The sequence below is a fragment of the Rosa chinensis genome, chromosome 4 (genome assembly GCF_002994745.2).
Source record: "Rosa chinensis cultivar Old Blush chromosome 4, RchiOBHm-V2, whole genome shotgun sequence".
Lineage (NCBI taxonomy): Eukaryota > Viridiplantae > Streptophyta > Magnoliopsida > Rosales > Rosaceae > Rosa > Rosa chinensis.
In genome coordinates this window covers 62373474-62394440 of record NC_037091.1, presented here as the reverse complement: position 1 = coordinate 62394440, position 20967 = coordinate 62373474, and the positions used below count along the sequence as shown (strand labels likewise).

The 20967-nt window shown below is 37.9% G+C and overlaps 4 protein-coding genes across 9 annotated transcripts; all 4 read right to left on the bottom strand.

The window, feature by feature from the left end:
- Window positions 1-645: 645 nt before the first annotated feature.
- LOC112198349 lies at window positions 646-1564 on the bottom strand. The gene has a single exon (XM_024339454.2). The coding sequence runs from the start codon at window positions 1474-1476 to the stop codon at window positions 880-882; it is 597 nt and encodes a 198-aa protein (XP_024195222.1). The 5' UTR covers window positions 1477-1564; the 3' UTR covers window positions 646-879.
- Window positions 1565-5612: 4048 nt separating this feature from the next.
- On the bottom strand, window positions 5613-7572 carry LOC112198594 (homeobox-leucine zipper protein ATHB-13). The gene is made up of 3 exons (XM_024339744.2): window positions 7190-7572; window positions 6716-7098; window positions 5613-6351 (listed from the first exon to the last, which is right to left on the bottom strand). The coding sequence occupies exons 1-3, from the start codon at window positions 7326-7328 to the stop codon at window positions 5959-5961; spliced, it is 915 nt and encodes a 304-aa protein (XP_024195512.1). The 5' UTR covers window positions 7329-7572; the 3' UTR covers window positions 5613-5958.
- A 4198-nt stretch (window positions 7573-11770) lies between these two features.
- On the bottom strand, window positions 11771-17942 carry LOC112196723 (sucrose transport protein SUC3). 6 transcript variants are annotated; one of them, XR_002935351.2, is made up of 15 exons: window positions 17394-17942; window positions 16719-16784; window positions 16319-16417; window positions 16166-16230; window positions 15999-16083; window positions 15857-15890; window positions 15634-15733; window positions 15265-15340; window positions 14296-14655; window positions 13975-14118; window positions 13622-13855; window positions 13470-13533; window positions 13327-13370; window positions 12602-12868; window positions 11771-12086 (listed from the first exon to the last, which is right to left on the bottom strand). XR_002935351.2 is itself a non-coding variant. In XM_024337131.2 (14 exons), exons 1-14 carry the CDS (start codon window positions 17709-17711, stop codon window positions 12698-12700), a joined length of 1860 nt encoding a protein of 619 aa, XP_024192899.1. In that variant the 5' UTR covers window positions 17712-17942; the 3' UTR covers window positions 12435-12697. The 6 variants fall into 6 exon arrangements, 2 of the variants coding, with proteins under 2 accessions (XP_024192899.1, XP_040373916.1); XR_002935352.2 differs by having other exon boundaries at window positions 11771-12079; XR_002935350.2 differs by having other exon boundaries at window positions 11771-12069.
- Window positions 17943-18544: 602 nt separating this feature from the next.
- On the bottom strand, window positions 18545-20798 carry LOC112196725 (binding partner of ACD11 1). The gene is made up of 5 exons (XM_024337132.2): window positions 20662-20798; window positions 20430-20559; window positions 20254-20329; window positions 19277-19390; window positions 18545-19151 (listed from the first exon to the last, which is right to left on the bottom strand). Exons 2-5 carry the CDS (start codon window positions 20543-20545, stop codon window positions 18723-18725), a joined length of 735 nt encoding a protein of 244 aa, XP_024192900.1. The 5' UTR covers window positions 20546-20559; window positions 20662-20798; the 3' UTR covers window positions 18545-18722.
- Between the last annotated feature and the right edge of the window lie 169 nt (window positions 20799-20967).

The window sequence follows — 20967 nt, the reverse complement described above, 5'->3', positions numbered from 1 at the left end:
GATCTGCTTGCACCTTTCGCCTTGTTAAAAATGGGGTGAAACTCGCCCCCATAGACTTGTAAAAAAAAAACAAAGAACTTGTCCCCCATATACGGCTTAGAGGCCCATTGGGTGGATCATGATGGAAAGCCGATAACGAAGTCCTGGAAGCGCATGTTTGATAGTGTTTTTACAGTACTGCTCACCTAAGAAATAATTTTAAGGAATCATAAGGGACAAATTGATCTCAACTATATATATTAACTTCAAATCTTAAAATTATAACAAGTTAAAACTGTGCAAGTATTTTCAGCGTTCAAATTCATATGTTTCTTACAGTCTCTAAAAAAATTGTCTCTCGGATGAACAAGTTTGAGTGTTTTTATATATAAACCAAACACTGTTAAGTGTGTATTGAAATGCTAGTGTTTTTGGCTAAGTATATCTGTGAGCATTGTTTCTAAAGTTCAAATTACACTTATTGGTATTCCTCTAAACATCTCCATCCCTAGTCCCTGCAAGCGAGGCTAACAATGCCCATCCCTACAAGCGCTTATACCATTGCAACTTCGACACAAAATTTCGCGAGAGGATCAAGCAAGTTAATCTTCGACCAACATATCGGGCTTAACATAAACAGAAGTGTGGCACGATGTAAGCCCAATGGGCCTCACTGAACTGTTGCAGTTAGACCCATTAAAAACTACATAACCAAATGGCATTTCACCAATCAATTTTGAGATTGAATAGCATTATAGCAGAGATGCCAATACTTCTTCATGATCGAATAGCAGAGATGACAACAGAGTAGTTAATTATCTACAAAAAAAATAATAATAACAGACCTCAGAATTCTTATACAAAAGTAAGGTTTTGCATGAAATTAAGGCTATAATCGTATCAAAAGCCCTTAGTTCCTGTTTCTTTAACCACGGCAGGCTTATCAGCCATGGATAAGCAATACTTGGCAATCTCTCTGAACTTGGGCACACTTCTAAGATCGACCTTGGTGCCATCTCTGAGGGTGATGATAATATCACCCCACTCGCCGATGAAACGTGGCACCACCTGAACGTCCTTGATGACCTTGTACGAGAAGTCACTCCTGTCCTGGCCCGTCAGTCCCGATATCACCGTCACCCGCAGGTTGGTGAACCTGTACCTCAGGAAAAACGCCCGGAACACGGCGGCTAACGTTAGGGGCAGCCAGAGGAGAGTGAAGCCCAGGACGAGGTTGGCCGCGAGGTCGCCGTAGTGGGCCCCGCCGTCGAAGAAGACGGTCTCCGAGGCGGGTTTCTTGTTGGCGGTGTTATTGGCGGGCTTGTTGGTCGGGGTGGACACGTGGAGTCTGGTGAGTGGTCTGTTGTTAGAGAAAGTAGTGGAAATGGGTTTGGTGGAGTAAGGGAAGGGGAGCTTGGAGGAGTGGTGGCGGACTATGGAGGTGGTGGTGGTGGTGGTAGTGGGTGAGAGAATTGAGGTGGAGGAGGAGGAGGCCATTGGGCTTATCCGCTACAACTGAGAAAAGAGAAGGAGGGAGAAAGAGAGTGATTGGGTGGTTGGTAGTTGAATCTGTGTTTCTTAGATGTTTCTATTGGCTGAGGTATAGAGAGGTGGGGAACACTGCGTTTACTTTACTAGCAGTTGCAGCCCATCTTTGTGTGGTCTCTGTAATGTTGGAGCCCGTCGGGCTAGGCTTTTGTTGGTCTTGTTTGGGGTTTGGGCCCTCTTATTTATATCACGTTTTGAGTGCTAATAGATTTGTATACAATACTGACTCGGAAAAACGCAAAAGTTTTCCTATTTACAATTCACACTCTGTGTCTCAGTTTTTTTTTTTTTGTAAATTTAAATATTATCTTCTTGTGAAAATAAAATTTAAAAGTGTAAATTTTCATTCTAAAAGAGAAAATGAGTGTGGATTGTAAATTTAAAAGTGTGAGTTTTGTTCTTCTTTTATAATGTGTTAAAGACTTGCAACTTAAAAAGGAACATCGCTCCAAGGCAATTCCTGATTCCACAATAAATATGTAAAAATTAGAGAAAATTAGACAAAAACCCAAAAAATGAAGCTCCTTTTAAGGGAAGCCCAATCATATGTTTTCTTTTAATCTACACCCATTCACATAATTAAACCTACCATATAGGTTTTAAGTCTATAATTAAGTTTTTTTCTCTTTTTTTAGTTTGACTATTTTACTCTTCTCGTCGAAGAAGGAAAAAATTCCTTAAATATAGGTGTTTTTTTTTTAAATTTAAATATGACATCAGTTATAAACACAAATTAGAATTTAATACCATCAATTTATTTTTCCTGATTTAAAAACGATTACTTGCCTTAATTATTGCATATCTCTTCCTTTTTTATTTGACCTATATATTTGACATTTTTTAGTAGATATGTTTGTGTAGATAATCCTATTATTAAATATGACAACGTGATCAATTGCCTTAATTATTGTATGTAACTGATGCCATATTTTAGGAGATATGTTTGTGTAGATATTCCTTATTTAAAAAGATTAATTGTCTTAATTATTGTATATCTCTTCCTTTCAGATTTGATCTTTATATTTGCTATTTTTAAGTAGATGTGGTTGTGTAGATATTGCTATTAGATTTCGTAGATTTCTCAATCTGATTAAACATCCTTTTGTGGAGGTATTCCTATCATGTAGTGATTAAACATCCTCTCATCAAGGTATGTCATTTTGCTTTTTTTTTCTTTCCCTTTTTTTGAATGAAATTTGATTCCCCATTCCAATAGGCGTAGGTATAGAATCAATATTCCATGTTCATTAATTTTCCATAATAGGGTCCATGTTATTGTAGATGATGGAGGGTGCAATCAGATCAAGCTTCACTTCAGTAATTTCAGCCCTTAACTCGTCGGTCATAACACGTCCAAACTTGAGAAGGTCGCACCTAAATTCCAGGTGGGTGTACTCTTTAGCCATCAAAATTAACTTGTAGTATCTATTGAGAAACAAGAAGATGAAACAAAAACCTGCAATCAAGAACTTGTATAGTCTATCATACCTACTCAATATCAAAAACCTAGAATCATCACAAAACAAATACCTCTTCGTCAGGAGCACACACACCTTTTGAATAGATAGCAATCACAATACTCATCAACCGTACCCATCGGATATGTTGTCAAACACAGGCAACCCACCAATCTCTGATTGTGCAATCCATTTATATCACAAGCTTGTAGAGATATTGACACCAGATTTGAATGTGCAGATTACACTTTTCAATGTGAAGTTACGTAACCTCCAACCCAGAGAAGAATTATCAATTGCTGAAATCAAGGGTTAAGTAATTCTGGGCGACGTCTATGGGCAGCCGTTTCATGATCGACTTCCATAAGCAACATTACTGGATTTTATTATCAATCCTATTTAATAGGTGAATGGGAATTTGAAAGTGGCAGATTCAGTAATTCTTAACAACATTGGGTTTTATTATTTAGTCTATTTAATAGGTTTTTTTATTTTGCATAAATCTAATTAATTGGTTTGGGTGTATATTAAAACACTCTTATGGATGGGTTTATTCTAAAAGAGGTGTGTCAATTTGGGTGTAGAATCAAATTCCCCAAAAAATTAACTATATAGTGAAAACTAGTGTCTTATTCTCAATTGAAATAGTTCAATAGTTGAAAGATATCGATCTCACACCTCCCGTTTTGACACCAAACCCAGGAAGAAGCCACCATGATTACACCGCCTACACCTGTCAAAGGGTCAACAACATCAATCAGATCTAGAAAGAGCTCCATCAACATGGGATCAAGTTTGAACTCAGATAAAAAAATGTTGGTTCTATCTGTAGGATCTGGTAATAGAGTGCTCCCCGCTCCCAAACCTAAATCTAGTATATTCAAATTTCAAAGTCATCACACGAAGTCACTCAAAAAATATTACCTAACCCGTTGACAGAACTTGAAATTCATGGTAAAAAACGCAGAAGGATTAGAAAAATGCAATAATGCCAGTGTCGTGCGCATGTTATCCTCAGCCTGTGGTCTTCAAAATCGCAGACATGCTCTTCAGGGCTTCTCTATCTGTTTTAATATTCTGGTGCTATCCTAATCCAATGTATATAATCCTAACAAATGTGCTCGGTTAAGCTGTGAAGCTACAATTGCATGTGGCCACTTAACGAGTTCTTGCTTAACTGGGAATTGTTAATTTCAGACACTACCCCATATTGTATTAGTTATATATAAAATATAAGTTGGCATCTAAAACCAAAAGCATCATATATATCAGCAAAATGCCGAAGCTTCCAGCCTTGAATGGCCAAACATTATTTAATTTCTTCACAACATGTTCCCATGAAAATGATTATATAGCAGAAAACCACATCAACATGCATAACGGCGCATTAGTATTGTTTGCGTCTACGCTTTCTTTCTTTCTTATTCGCTCTCATTATTCAGTGTCAACTATATATTATGCAGATTTTGTCACATGTTTGTTCTAAGTTACTAGTTCTGGGTACGTAGGCTTCAAGTTGGGTTATTTATATTGGGAGCTATTTCTCTGTTATGACAGTTGTTATCCTCAAGCAGATCGATGCAGCCTATCTGTTTGATAGCTGCCTAAATGTGCTCTAGATTTACAGTAAGCAAATGCATGCCAGGAACTAAAAACTAAAAGGGTTTTTGCATAATGACAGCTGCAGATAGCTAACCCCAGCCTTGACCATTTAGCTTTGCATGCAATGCCTGTAGAGCGAGTGTGTATTTCATAGCACTGCATGTCAATATCTTAGCTTTTGGGGATCAAAATATCTTGAAAAACAGAGAGGCAACGATAATAATAATAATAATGATTCATTGAGTTGATGATAGGTTTGTTCTTTTGTTTGAGTCACTAAACTGTTGCAGAATGGACATGTGTGTTGAGTAAAGGTAAAGAAAGCATTACATCACTGAAAATAGAGAGGTGGCGGTATAGCTAGCTAGAAAGTGTGAGAAGGGAGATGGACCAAATAAAAAATCAAAGCAAGTTGTAAAGGGTGAGGAACTAATCAGAAATCTGTGTGGGATATGTTAGGGAGTGGGTGACAGCAAGTTCACATGACTTCTTCTTCTCCTCGATTTATAGCCATAGTCTATTCAAATGCAAAAGCAGGGAAAAAAGCTAGACATAAGAGAGTGCTGAGTGCCAAAACAGAGCTGGTGGGTGTAGTCCTCTGTAGACAGACAGAAGCATATACTCGAGCTTTTGTCCATTTCCTAGTTTGTTTTGACATGAAAATGAAACTTAGCCGACGTCCCCTTCACGAGAATATGACCCTTTTCCAACTCTGTTTTCTTCCACTCTTCCATGTACATATCTCCTTGTCTTCTTTTCCTTCTTGAATTGTGTGCTGGATGCCCTTTCTCTATTTCTCAGACGGTTCTATAGTATTACCAAGTATTGAAACTCCAGAGCCAGGATTAGTCGTTGTGTAAGACACACCACAAACGGTCATTAATCTGACGGCTCTCAGCTACGCAGTTTTCAATTCTTCGGTGCACTAGAATGTTGGCTCACTCTCTCACTCTAATCTCTCAGTCTGTAGTCTATAGTCAGTAACTGACTGACTTCGTAGTAGATTTTGATACTGCATAAATGAAATCAGCAGGAATCATTGCCAGCATTAATTTTTTCTTTGACAGTAGTACAAATGCATGATTCCAAAGTAAGAATAAAGATGACAACACATACAGTCACTAGCAAATGTAATTTCTCCCATCACCTTAGAAAACATGGTATTGGTATATATAGAGCCAACATACATACCCCTTTATTCCTCAATGAGGATTTTTTTTTTTTCTCAGCCACCTCTTGAAAATTCAACTCCTATAAATAATATCTTAAGTACCCAAAACATGGATTTTAATAGAAAACTCATACAGCATCATTGGTAATTGGTTGATTGCCTCTTTGAGCACACACTTAATTTGGGGTTGAATGCTGATCATCAATTGAATTGGTGTTGTTCCAACCATGGCCAAAACCCAGACTGATCATCAATGCCACAGAACATGTTGCTCAAGCTTTCTTCTTTGACTATGTGGTCAATCTTCTGAGAGCATTGGAGTAGCTCAGGCCTTGATGATGGGTTTTGATGAAAGAGTTGTTGTATTCCAGAAGGCCTTATAGTAGCAGCAGCAGAGGTAGGAAAGAGGGATCTGCTTGTAATAATTGGATTTTGATGAGAGGATAGAGGGCTGTCAATAGCTGGAGGAGTTCTTGAAATGTCCAACTTGATTTCTGCAGAGTTGTTTTCACTTCTATTGCTGCAAGAACCCTCTGTCTCTTTTATATTCAGGTTGATAGATTCTGCTGGTTCTCTATTTTTTAGTGCCTGTATCTGCAAGACCCATATCAGAAATAGACATGGTCAAATTCCATACCCTAATTATTCAAGAAATCAACCAAAACCCAAAATATTGTTTAGCATGTGTAAGAAAGATGTGTACTTTCAAGGTCATGATTACCCTTTATCCCCAAATTATGATCAATCAGTGAATCAAAAAGTGGGCAATCTATGTTGGAAAAGAAAAGCAACTTTGTAAATGAGTGATTATTGGTTCAAAGGGGTTCTGAAATTCATGATACAAGAAAAAGTCAAAAAAGCCAAAAACTTTCTGATGAAAGGGGGATCATTATATTCCAAATTAACTATATTTTACAAACCATGAAGTATTCAATAATTGATCTGCTAATTGGATTACCTCTGCATGAAGTTTTTGGTTTTGAGCTTGGAGGGATTCATTGTCAGCTTTGATAGCATCAAACTGTCTCTTGAGAATATCATAGTCTTTCTCCAACTGCTTTGTCTTCCACCTTGCTCTTCTGTTCTGAAACCAAATGGCAATCTGTCTTGGCTGCAGACCAAGAGCTCTAGCCAGCTGCATTTTCCTCTCAGGCTCAAGCTTGTTCCCCAACTCAAAGTTCTTCTCAAGTGTCTTCACTTGCTCCATGTTTAGCCTCCTCTTCTTCTCCCCTCCGGCCTGTGACCCATCATCAGATAAATCATCTTCCCCATGACCCTCTTCAGTGCCCAACTCAATCCCGGAAAATGACATTGACCGCTTCCCTAGGAACGATGCAACACCTAAACAATTCACACACATAACAAACCCATTTAAGTAGAGGTGACAATGAGAGAGAAAGAAAGAAGGCAAGAAAGCAAGAGAGAGTGTTACCATGAAAGTCTTGAGGTGTGCAGGAAGGAAGTAATGGATTCAGAGAAGTGGGAGGCTGTTGGTGGTCATGATGATCTTCATGGTGAGGAGATTGTAGCATGAAATTTGCTTGGAAAAAAGCCATCCCATTCCCAGTCATGACTTAAATTTGATTAAGCTCTGGCCATGGGCACCAAATCCAATCTTAACCAGAAGTGTCATGAATATCTAGTGGCTCTCATGTTGAAAATTGGGGAAAAGGGGATTTGGGTTTTCTTCAAATGGAAGGTTGTGCACAAATTGTTGCACTGGATGGCTTATATACCTTATCAGCAGCTTCTAGGAATTAATATTTTCTGTATATATACACACACACTGTTGGGAGGGGAGAGAGTGTGTGTGATTCTTATATAATATAGGAAGCCATTTCTCCTTTTATATGAGAATTCACAAAGTGAAATTTTCTTTTCTTCTTTCAGAAATGAGATAAAGACGAAAGTCTTTCTTACATAAGAGGTGCGTAAGAAATTCAAAATGTCAGACTTTTTTACTAGGGAGCAGGGTTCTTAAAGTCTATCTGGATGTAAGCATAGAAAAATAAAAGATTTAGATTTGAATAGAATAGAAGGTTTAGTGCAAATTTACTTACGGTTTAGAACATTAATTTAGTAGCATCTTAGTGAAATCCACATAGATATTTTATCATTTGGAAGTAAAAAATGAGAGATTAATTTAATTATACATAGTTCTCCAGAGTATTGAAATTCATGAGTTAAAAACTGTTTTTTTTAGAATAATGAAAATAAATTACAAACGAGTCCCTCTTATACAACCTAAGGCCAAACTATCAAATAAGCAAGCCTGACTAGCTAAGAGAGGAAGGGCATGAAACCAACTTTGAGCAGCACGTAATGAGTAATGACCAATAGAGGCAATGGTATCAGTCAGAAATTTGCTTCCCGCTTTACATGTTTGAACGAGACATTATTCAAATAACCAATGAGTTAAAAGCTGTTAGATTAGTCGTTGTTTACAGTGTTACCTTATATAACTCTGGAGCACCATAAAACATTCCTTAACAAGACTAAAGGCAATCCAATCCAAGTAAGTGCATTTCCAATCTTGTTTCTCTATGTGACATTATTTAAGCTTGGCTTTGATTTTGTGCACATATACCATGCGAACAAATCATGAGTCTGATGTATGTAACTGAGGAGAAGAAAGAGATTACTTGGGAAAAAATAGAAAATGAGTTGGCTGGCTGTATCTGTAATTCCAAAGAGGACTGTAATTGTACACAGAGAAAAAGGGGGAGAGGAATCTATGGAGGGGGATGATGGGTCCAATGAGGGGGGCAGGGTTTGCTACCTAACCCACCAACAGGTATCGTGGATTAGGACGAAGCTCTTTCCCATCATATCCATACCATTTATCATTTTCTTCAAGGCTCGAGCTTGACCTCTTGAGCTCTGAAGCTGAAGCCTGTGCAGCTAAGTATGCATCGAAGGTGTTCGATAAAATGCGTGAACCAGAAATAGAGAGAGAAAAGAAGCCAAAGGGGTTTTGAAAAGCCCGAGCAAGGGCTGTTGTCATCAACCCTACTAGAGCTGGTCTTCTTTTGTCCCTGTGTACCACCCAATATACAATGCACAAGTTACAACCATCCCCATCTGGCCATCTCTCTCTCTATCCCACTGCTCCTCTCTCTTCTGCCACACCCACCTCATTTCCCAAATGGCCTATGTCACCATGAGCATACTGTGCAGAACAAGAAAACAAAAACCAGAAAGTTTTTTTCTTTTTTTTCAAAAGGTTGATTGATTGATTAATCTTAGGAAGTGAAATTCACACTCTCCATTTTACAATCCACACTCCATGTTTTATTTTTTTAGTATCTTAGTTTTGTTTTTTTGTAGTGTGAAACGTATAATATGTAATGTTAATATACTAAAAAATAAAACATAGTGTGAATTGTAAAATGAGGAGTGAGATTTAAAATACTCCTCTTAATCTTTCCTCTTTCATTTTGCCCTTTTGGCTACCAAATAACTGGTACAAGTTAATTATGTGGTATTGTTTTATCGTCTAGGGATTTTGTTCCACTGAGCTTTTTTGGACAAGATTTTAATAAGACCCACATCATTGTTGTATCGGCATGTGTTTGCTTTTTGTTAATTAGGATCGATGGTTTTGATCGAGACTCCATTTTGTGTTACTTAGTGTTGTTTTGTAGAGGCATATTTTTTAGAGGAGTGAAACTCACACTCCATGTTTTATTTTCTAGTATCTTCTTTTTATAATGTGGATTGTAAAACCACTCAAACATGTAATGTTAAGATACTGCATAAAGAAATATGAAGTGTGGATTTCACTTCCCGTTTTCTATCTTGTGTTAGTTTCAGGCAGCAAATCTAGTTATAGGAGGCTACTGTTTTTTTAGTGACCTAGGCGAAGGAGAGACTTTTGCTTTTACTCTTGTTGTAACTTTATGCTTTGTACTCTTTTATATCCAATCAATACAGTTGATTAAATTTCACTCCAAAAAAGTTAAAAAGCTGAATAGGTTGTGTGTCTGTGGGACTCAAAATGCAGCTAGATAGTGCCCAGCTCCATATCATAATTGATTGGCAATTTCACTCCAAAAATATAAAGGGTAATCAAATTATAATGGGCTGAAGGGACTTGGGTACAACATAAATGTCGTAGCATGATCATGAAATGAAGAAAAGAAAAAGGCAATGAGCATATAGTAGGGTACGTCTACTACAAGGAAAGGGTTAAGGGTTACATACCTAGCCTAGCCTAGCTATAAATGTTGGATTACTAAGGACTTTCTGCAAATTGATCAAGATCTTTCTTTTTCTTCCACAGTTCATCAGAAAGACAGTGAGGACCCATGGAAGGATTAAAGAATCTAACATATGAATCCAAAACCAGTTAAGTGAGAGCCATAATCATATACTCCTAATATTGGTGTGTGTGTGTGTGTGTGTGTGTGTATTATATATGTGTGTGTATAAGATTGAAATTTGAACCAGCTGACAAGTTTCTGATCAGAAGCACGTCATACAAGTGAGATTTTAAATCGCATATTTGGTTTCTTGTTAAGATACATATCATCATGATGATACAATCATATACAGAATCCCCTACTTTTTACAAAGAAAAAGGAAAAAAAAGAGTTTCTCCTCCTCAACACAAGTAGTTTGTTATAATTTATAAATAAAAGACATGCAGTAGATTACATGCAGAAGGAGATGGGTTTGTTCTGATGGCTATTTCTTTCTTTATTGTGAAAGAATGGGTGTGAATTGAGAAGTTGTCAACTACTGTGGGATTTTTTTTTTTTTTTTTGATGAAGAAATCATTAGCAACCTTACTCTGTAAGAAGGGGGATACTGAATTATGCATCATTCTGTATTTTATGTAATGAGAGAGGTGAGATCAGAACATCTGTACTGTACAATATTGGTTAAGAAAGGACATGGGAAGGTCCTACTGGTATAAGAAAATAGATGTTCTGCTTTCTACTGTTTGCCAAAGACAAGGAACTCTTGGCTAAGTCACATGCTTATATTAGTATTTAGTTGTGCCAGTGTGCCCCAAATCCATTGGAATAGGGTGGATGCATGTTCTCCTTACTCCTCCTCATGGTGCATAGGCTGCTATCTAATTCTATGATCTAGTCTATCTGTTGCCCATTATTTGTTTCAGGGGGTTTATTCTTTGTTTAGTTTGCAAGAAAGAATGAGAAGAAAGATATATAACAACTTGTGTTTGTGTCTGTAAGTAAGGTGATGCTGGAATTAGAAAAGAAAGAGCTGAATCTTCTCCTCTGGCACATGCGCTTTTCATGTGCCTTTCGTTGCATAGCTCGACGTCATTTTTAAATCTATTGCAAATTGGAAACCAAGAGTTTTTTCTTTTATTTTCTTTTTTTAATCAGGAATTTAAATGCTTTTATTGTTTTCAGGGATTTGCTTTTGGGCAAAGGAGATATGCTCTGATAGTGATTCCTCAACTACCGGTTCAGTTTATATGTTTCTCTTTTATTATGCTACTGTTCACATTGCAGCTCGTGGCCAGGTTTAGCTTTCTCTGGCGAGAGTGAGATGGCCCATCCATCGGAGCCGTCTATTACGGAGGACCCATGACCTGGAAATTTCAAAAGCGATAGACGGCTCCTCTGTTGCTGATGTGATGAATTGAAACTGGAAGGAAAGAGATGGGTGAGGAAAAAATAGAAACAAAGTGTTCCAGAATTTGCATGTTGATATCTTAACCATAAGTTCATAAGCAAATAAACATATAGATTTGGACGAAACGGATCGGTTTAGAATTGACCGGCCAGCAGTTTCTGAGATGTTTGCCATTTTACACGCCCGAAGAAGCAAAGCTGAGGTCCATAGCCAGCAGACGATACAGCTACCAAATTATAAGCGAAGTTTACTCCTAATAAGCACTGAAATGCCACTCACATCTAATATTGGCTTATTGCTATCAAGGGGAAACATCTGGGTAAGCTGGATTGCGACGCAAGACTTGTGACCAGGGACAACGATGCTCCATCAGACTATGGTGACTAGGCTAACACAGACCAACTAATTAACATCCAGTATATCATATATAATCAGACTTCTTTTTTGCCATTCTCATTATCAAAGAGCATTTTGTTCTCTACAATGTCCAAAATTACAATATTATTGTAGTCTGTTCTTGTTAAATGTTAGCAATTTATAATAAAACGGAAATTATAGCAAAACTTGTTATGCAAGTCTCCTGGGGCATGCCTTCATTAAACCGATCTATTTCCAGATGGAGTTAAGAGCAATGGATCAGCCTGACCACCATTGACGGCTTCCCTGCATGAGGAAGCTGAGCATGGAAGTAACAGTGAAGGCCTGAGAAAACCTAGGTGCTTAAGCTGACATCAGTTTAATGTAATCAACATAATTCACAACTTCACATCAATGATTCAAATAGAAAACGTGGACACAGTATCACCAGTAACAGAGTTCAAATAAATTAGCCTAGATTTCTTCTGATATTTTAAGTATTCCAATAACATCAACTTCCAAATGATACATCAGTTATGTTGACAAATAGGTGTCGTTTACATGCACATCCCAATTACCTCCTGCAGAATATATATATATATATATATATATATATATATATATATATATATATATATATATAGTGTAGATGAAATATTACAATAATCGCCAAGCGCTTTATTCACTACGCCAAAATATGCTTAGCTAGATTTAGTAAAACAATGAGTAAGTTAGAAATATATGCAAGTAGATCCCTTTCATAATAACTGACAATATACACTCTACATAGAGTACAGATTACTCACTAAAATTGTGAAAAAAATGAATGAATTGAATATGGAATGGGTAATTCTTTTGATAAGAATGTCATACGTACGCAAAATGTCAGAGCCATTCCTCAGGGAGCCAATGCTCCTGTATTGTTGATAAGAGTCACGCATGGTGTGGTTATCACCTAAAGAGCTGCTCGTCACTAGCCAAAATGAAAACCACTCGATGTGAAAGAACTGTTTGATAGATTTGGTAGCCTGCGAACTGCAAAAATGCCAGCAGCAAGGGCAGCAAAAGAAGCCAAAACAAAGGCAGGTATATTTCCTCCACCAAATAAAGCATCCCATGGCCCCGCACCGAGAGACACAATCATCTAAACAATTCAACAACATATAATATCAGATTGATGGAGTTAAAATTTAACAAGTTAAGAAGCCTGTGGCCATTAATCAGGTGAAGATTCATCCAAAATGCACAGATGATGAACCCAAAAATAATGAATAAAAAGGATATTTTTAATTAAAAATATTAGGAACTACTGCAAAACTAAGACAAACAAGTTTCACCCCCCACTCTACTAGAACTTATCACAGTCACAGGCCTGGGTTTAGTCCAACTTCCAATTTGTCAGGCATCAGTCTGGGTCATTAAGATTTGACAAGCCCAAGCATGGCCCATGGCCAGCAGAAAACATTACAGGTGGAAATCATAGAATAACAAGTTACCTTGAGAAAGCAAGTAAAGGGAGGCAACGAAGAAGGACAAGTTTTAGCATTACATAATTGAGCTCAACCAGTCGGTGATAAAATACGAATAATGCGTCTTAAATACCTGTGGGATGACAATTGCCAGATTCAAAACTCCTATAGCCAGTCCTGCATCAACAGTACAAGCACCTCAGAATCACAATCATCTAAGTTCAGTAACAACAAATGGAAAACAGGTGCCAAAATTAAAGTGAAATCTATTTAAACCTTGTCCACCGCCTGCATCAGCAGTCAACTCAGCTGTAACAGAAAAGGGAACACTGTATGTGATCTGCAACATAAAAACAAGTTAGTACACTTGTACTTCAGAGGCATGAATAGAATAAAATCAACATTGCTACAAAAATATGAATACTTACAGCGAGAGGAAACCCAAGAAGAGCAAAAACAATCAGGGAAGCAATTTTGATATTATCATTCCCTCCAATTACGTGTTCAATCCCTTTAGAATACTCTCCTAAAGATATCCAACTTATAATAGCAGTGCCTGCCATGCAGGCAAACACAATAAAATTGCTCATTGCCCACACTAGCCTTGCCCCCATCCGCTTACACATTGGCTCAATTAGGAAAGAACTAATTCCAAGAACGACCTAAACCATAGAACAAAGACTTTAATGATAGGTTGGCTTAGTTAAATTATGGATCCTTAATAATTTTCAATTAGCATTTGAAACAAGAGAAGTACTGGTTCTCAATTTGGAGTTCTTACTGAATTCAATAATAAACCGAATGCACCTTCTCTGACACCCTGATCATACGTGTGCACTTCAGACAAGTTCCCTGAGGGATCTCCATGATAAACTTCCCTTCCCATCCAATCCGTATCAAAAAGAAAGAACGGAAACCAGGATAACTGCATGAAACATCATAATAGCAAGGAAGCTATTAAGTTCAAGATAAAACTTCATAATGGAAATCAACACTCAGAAATCATAATGGTCAATGAATAAATAGGAAATGAGGGAAATGCTTAATTGCTTATAGAAAGGGTGATACAGGTAAAGTCAATGCAAATAAGAATGACACGTACCCAAGTAAGAGCCATAACAATGAGCACTGAATGCATTGCAGGTGGTAAATGCCTTAAACTGGTCAATAGATTGACCAACACTGCTCCAGGACCATCATTAAAACCACCATTCTGAACTTCCTCAACATTTGGGATGGGATGTTTTACATTTCTATCTCTTTCATAGCCATTCACTGCTCTGTTCTGATTGGCAGTATCTATAACATGCATATCAGACTTTAATTTTGAATGTTCGAAACCATTTCGTTGTGGATCGTCCAATAAAGGAGCAGAATCTGATATACGCATGGGCTGATATGCAGTGAGTGGAACCTCCTCAGCAAAATATATAGTAACAAGTGTACAAAACAAGAGAAATACCTGCACAGACTTATCATATAAGGTTGTACAGAACAACATATATACCACACGTCTACAGCTTCAACCTGCCAGTTTTTGACTCTCAACCGAAATTGAAATGAACTAATGAACAAGTGCAGGTTAATTAACAGAAGCTAAAATGAAAGTTTTGGAGACTTTAGTTAACTACGCAGAACCACAGTATATAGTATGGGAATGTATCCCACTTTGTACCCAAAACTTCAATATAGAAAATATCAGTGAGACCAGCCAAAACTTTTGGTACTTATCTCATACATACAATAGAAATATAACATATGGGGCCATCTTGTGAAAATTGACTGAGCACAACACCACAAACTGAAGTGCCAGAGGTGAATCATATATCTTTGAGAAATCATGCTTAGCAAAATATAGTAGAGTGAATCAGGGTCATCACTTAGATATGACAATTTGGGATTTCAAGCTGGACCATTGAAAAAGAAGTAAATTGTCTCAGACCAAAAAATAAAAAAAAGCAGAAGCTAAATGTCACTCACTCAGCACCTGAACAAAATTACCAACAACATTCTCAAATAAAAGAAGCTCATGTCTAGATATATGAACTTCTGTGTGATACTCATAACTCACCACTGCTATAAGAAATGCAGCTTTAAGATTTCCGCAGGCTTCACAGCAAGCTCTACTCAACAAGAAAGGAAACCACCTGTCAAGAAAGAAATTGTCAGATACACAAACCACAATAGAAGTTGAACAACAAATTGCATCCTCAGAAGTTGAATTGCAAAATGTAGATGAACTTAATAAGAAAGCAGATTGCAGCGAGCACAACACAACAAAACTTAGCGTTTAATTTGGTTCAAATGGCACAATTTTATAAACAGGGTTTAGCAAAAGGGTGATCAGAAGGAATATGATGACTAAAACAACACATAATATGCCCAATGTACAGATGCATTAGATTACCTATAAGGCAATAACAGAAGTTAAAAGTTTCACCTGTGCCAATTTCCACTTGCTCCAGCAGAAAATCCTAGGATGTTACCAACAGCCATCCATGAGCAAAACACAGCATTTGCTGTGTTACGTTGATCAGGGCCTACAATATAGTCATGACACATATTTTGTTCAGACATAGTTTGTACTCTTTAAGTTAAATGAAAGACCCAAGCAAAAATGTAATATTATGACAACAGCACAGAGAGAGAGAGAGAGAGGTCACCTGATAGATCTGCTAGAAGAGCACGGGCTGGTCCCTACAAAAATTACAAATTTTATTTTGTGCTCAGACATAAAAACCATTGTAAAATGGTATGTTTTATTATCAAATTGTTTAAACTTCAATTGTGCAGAAGAACACTCACCTGGACTGTATTATTGGCAAGATCCAGCAACCAAAATCCAATAATAAAGACAAAAGCAGCCCTTGTTCGGGTACCTTTGAAGGTTCTGCATTTCCTTAGATGAGTTGGCTAACAGTAGATGAATTTTTGCAATGTAAAATACAAAGAATCAAAAGAAGGCAACAAACCTGCAATGCTCGTGTGTATCTCCTAATAAGTATCCAATGTCTGCAGAAAATCCGATTAATACCACCTAAATTACAAGACTTAGTTTAGCAAAGAAAAATGCAAGCATTAATTAATTCAAATTAAAATGAAATAAATTGCAATGATGCACTCACAGCAATAGAGATCAAGAGAGATCCTGCAAGTATGAAGGGACGCCTTCTTCCCATTTTTAAAGAGCATTTGTCACTCCAAATACCAACACATGGTTGAACCTTAACAAAACAAAAGTTGGTGTAACTGAAGGAAAAAGAATATTAAAATAAATTCCTATAACAGTAAACCTCAAAAACATTCCTATAGCCAATAAATTCATAAACTCATGCTGGATAGTTCTTTATTTATTCCGCGAAAACTACATGAAGATGATATAAGTTAATTTGGCTAAACCACAAGTCAAGAGTTACTGTTGTTCCCACTGAAAATGGCAACAAAAACTTCAACAGATTAATAAAGAAGAGGTAAAACTGTACGAGTACATTTGATAAATTTTTGAAACTGACTAACATCACTTACCACAAGGCCTGTAATAGGGCCACAAAGCCAAATAAACGAAGAAAATGCATGCCCTATTCCAAGTGTCTGCAACAATACTCGAAACACAAAAACAAATAAGGTAAGGAATTATCAATATCAGCATCAAAATAAACCCAAGTCAAGATAAAAAGAACACAACACAATAGTATGCAGTGAGGACATTAACAACTGTATGAATGACAATCACAGCCTAGAGATTAATAACTAGAACCCCAAAGTCATCACTTTACGCGGTAAATCCACTGATACTAAACACAAAAGAGGCAGTGAATTACAGCAGACGCTACATATTCTCTCCTTATTCGTTTTATACATCGACAAGTTCTAGCATTGCATTACCAAACCAATAGGAAGAAAAGAGTAACAGAAAAGTCGGAATTGGAATGAAGTAAAGTTGCAAGGTGAATTAAGTTGAACTTTTCTTACAGACTCTGCCGGTGTAGATTATGCAAAAAATTCAGAATATACCAGATTAGCATAACCAAAATACAAGCAAGATCGTCTCTATCAATAAACTATTCACTGTGCCACTCGAATTCCTTGATTCAAAAGAAAGACTACCAATCCTATCTAATTATCCAGAAGCTGAATGCAGTTTCTGCAATTTCAAGTAAAATAGGAATTCATAAAAATGAATCAGATACAAAATCGAACCTGTATATAGGGAGTTAAGAGCGAAAGCTGCAAAGCCCAACCGAACTGAACACCGGCGGCAACCGTACAGCTGAGAATTAGAGTCATCAGAGTGTTCTGATTGGGAACCGGTAGACTCTGCGGCGGCGGAAGATCGCCGTTCCCGTTCTGAACCCTAGCGGACGACGACGAAGACGGCGACGGGGACGGAGACGGCCTAGAGGAATTGAGGTCGATCCGATGATGAGGCTCATCATCCATCCCCATCATCTCAACTTCCGTATCCTTCAGGTTCCGGTACGGCACCCGAATCGACACCGAGTCGGTCTTCCCCGCCATCGCGACTCGGTCAGTGACTCAGTAACGCGTCGACGACTCAGAACCTCAATTCTCCGTACATGAAACTGTAGAGTGAAATGTAGCGATCTAGGTCTTTGGCCTAGAGATCTGAATCTGATTGGAGGGTTAGAACTGAGAGGAAGAGGAAGAGGGTGAGAGGGATTGAGTCAAATTTGGGCGGGTGTGGAAAATGGAAATGAGTCCGATCGCAATACAGGGTTTTGTTTCACCTGCGTCGCACCACCATGGAGGGGTTCCTACATCAGCGCCTGCGCTCGGTTCGATCAAAACTTGTGGGCCCACGCCAACCTGAAATAAAGTTGCTTTAGTGGGCCATCGCGTGGTGCAGTGTATCTTTCATTGTTAAAACCCCATGCTTAATGTCAAAGGCAAGGGTGGCCTTTCGATCTGGACCGTTGATTTTGATGACCGTGAACTGTGAGGACGTCTAAATTAAGCTCACCGACACAGAGGAACAGGTGGGGAGTCAAATTTGCGTTCTGGTCACACTAACTAGTTTGAAGTTTCTGAAACACGTCTTAAGTTTAATCTTCCAGAAATGCAGGGGTGACATTCCAATTTGAAAACATAGAGAAGTCTCAAGCGTATGGTATGTTGCCAAGTAAATGATAATCTATGATTTCCGGTCGACTATACGAACAATATTTCATTATTTATCCTCGGGAAGTCAGATCCATGATACCACAATAGAACGTTCTGAGTTTAACTCGCAGACAGCTTGTTGTAAATAATTGAAGCAAATATGTTAGCTGATAAATGGCTAGAAGACTACAGCTCTATTCGGCTTTCGTGTTGCCAAATCTTGTATGATCTTCGTTCTAATGACATTTTATTCAACTTTACCTTTATCCCTTTTTTATGCAACTTTAACACCCATGTATCCTCTCCGTAACCAGATTGTATGACATATACAAACACCCGTCAGAAGGTATCAAACTACATACTAATTACAATTTTACACGAGTATTATGAATTGTATCGAATTACACATTACTGCGTAACACCACGACTGCCCAAATCAGCTGCAGCTTTGGCGGCTCGGTTTAGAGCACCTGACATCCAAAGGGCTCCTTTAGAAAAGTAGCTGCTGTTTACCACAGCATTTGCAGCTTCTGCGGCTTTTCTTCCAGTCTCTGATATCGCTGATTTGGTGAGGTCTGAAACATGGTATCGCTCATCCACAGATTTAACAGCTTCAACACCTGCGCAGAACTTATCAGTGAGGCCATATCTCTCACTCAGCTCAGCAACCCTGGCTGCTGCAGTCGCTGAATATTGATGAGACTCGTCAAATGATTTCGCCTGGGCTAATGCATCTTTTCCCAGCACATATCCCTTGGATAACATGGTCATGACTACTTCTTGTGCAACAGATGCCACTTCTCCAGCACTAGGTACATTGTGGCTTGTTGGTGGATGCTGCAGATACATAAGAATGCATTACAACTTGTAGTTACAGAATGACTTGTTTGTGCGTGAGCAGATACGCGAACCAGCAAGCAACTACGTTATTTTCGCAGATTAAAGATACAAAAGATGCATACAGTTGAATGAGTTTCTTCATCATCCCTGGATGAAGGCGTGTTCCAAAAGTCAAATTCATCTTGATAATGCCCCCAGCGGGTTATGCACACAGGTTGATCTATGATAGTGGCACCCTGAGACGATAAGATTGTAAGGATAAATAATGAATCAATGCTCACAAATCATCCTGAGTCGGACAATTGAAATACAAATAAGTACCATCTGCTATGACCATCGAAAGGCTAAGATAAAATAAGAAACAAGTAACAAGACCATCTTGGTTTACAAGGAGAGGAACTATGCAACTAAAAGAGGAAAAACTTCAATGTCTTCACTAATAAAAGGAGAAACCATTAAAGATATGACCAAACCATGTATCAAAAGGACATGGAAGGAACGTGATACAAGCCAAGTACCTAATATGATAAATTGGAGAGCCTTTTGATAAAGTAAACCCTATACTCCTTTTTACACATTTGAGAATCTTGTAATTCTCTCACTCACTCAACCGCTTTCTTAAAAAACTTAGGTTAATATGTACAGTATGTTAACAGCAGCATTCTTTAGTATATTCTTTTTTACTTTTTCTCTCCCTCTTTTTTTTTTTTTTTGTGTGGTCCAGATTCTTTTCCTTTTTTCTGCCTTATGAGAAAGTAATTCCTCTAAAGACTTAAAATGGTCATCCAACAAAACCAAATGGGAAGGCCTGGTTTCACTTACTACTATAAGCATACATCCGAAAGGCATTTTGCAAGACATACACTAAAAGCGGTTAGGCAGCACGATTCGAGCTATAATGGTCACTATAACATTTAACAACTCTGAAGCCTATGCTTAGATTTTCAGATAAGCTGATACGAAACTACGAACAGCACATTACATACAAAACTGATCATGAAATACAGGATTGCATGAAATCAAAGCACCCTCAATGAATCAAAGTGATCCTAACAGTTATTAATAAAATGAAATGGCAGTGAGTTGAGGAAAGGCTCACACTGAGCAAGCAAGCAGTCTCCTGAGAATACGAATCCTTGAACGTCACATAGGCAGTACATGCACATTCACCGGATCTGCAATTTTCCAAATCAAAACAACAACGAATAAAATTCACCGAAAAAAAAAAAAAAGAAGGGTAAAATACGAACTCTGATACAAATTGCTCATCAATACCTGACGATTTCAACGCCTTCGATTGAGCCAGAGAAGGAGAAGAAATCATAGACATCCCTCTCGGTTGCTCTAGGAGACAGACCCGTAACTTCTACGGCAAATCCACCGTGATTCATATTCTCCGAAAAACCTAAATAGGATAATCCATCGATTCCAGATTGGATTAAAAATTGAAATTGAAATTGGGGTAATAATCACAAACACGAAAGATTAACGAAAAGAAACTACGCACCTCAGACTCTGTGGATCAAGATTTTCCCAAAAAAGAAAAAAAAAACTCTGGAGATCAAGGAGGAGGAAAGAGGAACTTGAACGCTTTGGAGACGAAGCCAACTGTGCTCTGCGACTCTCTTAATTAACAGGTTTCACCCGAAAACGTCATGGGCCAATGAAATATTTGTAGGCCCAGTTGAGCTGAAACTATAACTTACTATCTGGAGCTAAGTTGGAGGCCCAGTACAGAACTAGGAACACAAATGAAGCCCATCTGAAGAAAAAAAAAATTCCCCAAGGCCCAATACATTGTTGTTTGCTACTT

Coding starts and splice junctions, on each gene's coding strand:
- LOC112198349 (XM_024339454.2), bottom strand. CDS start 1,476: ATGGCCTCCTCCTCCTCCACCTCAATTCTCTCACCCACTACCACCACC.
- LOC112198594 (XM_024339744.2), bottom strand. CDS start 7,328: ATGACTGGGAATGGGATGGCTTTTTTCCAAGCAAATTTCATGCTACAA. Junction 7,099..7,189: donor CACACCTCAAGACTTTCATG/GTAACACTCTCT, acceptor TGAATTGTTTAG/GTGTTGCATCGTTCCTAGGG. Junction 6,352..6,715: donor ACCAAAAACTTCATGCAGAG/GTAATCCAATTA, acceptor TGGGTCTTGCAG/ATACAGGCACTAAAAAATAG.
- LOC112196723 (XM_024337131.2), bottom strand. CDS start 17,711: ATGGCGGGGAAGACCGACTCGGTGTCGATTCGGGTGCCGTACCGGAAC. Junction 16,418..16,718: donor GCCCTATTACAGGCCTTGTG/GTAAGTGATGTT, acceptor TGTTTTGTTAAG/GTTCAACCATGTGTTGGTAT. Junction 15,734..15,856: donor TCTTCTAGCAGATCTATCAG/GTGACCTCTCTC, acceptor ACTATATTGTAG/GCCCTGATCAACGTAACACA.
- LOC112196725 (XM_024337132.2), bottom strand. CDS start 20,545: ATGAATCACGGTGGATTTGCCGTAGAAGTTACGGGTCTGTCTCCTAGA. Junction 19,391..20,253: donor AGACTGCTTGCTTGCTCAGT/GTGAGCCTTTCC, acceptor TTATCGTCTCAG/GGTGCCACTATCATAGATCA. Junction 19,152..19,276: donor ATGAAGAAACTCATTCAACT/GTATGCATCTTT, acceptor ATGTATCTGCAG/CATCCACCAACAAGCCACAA.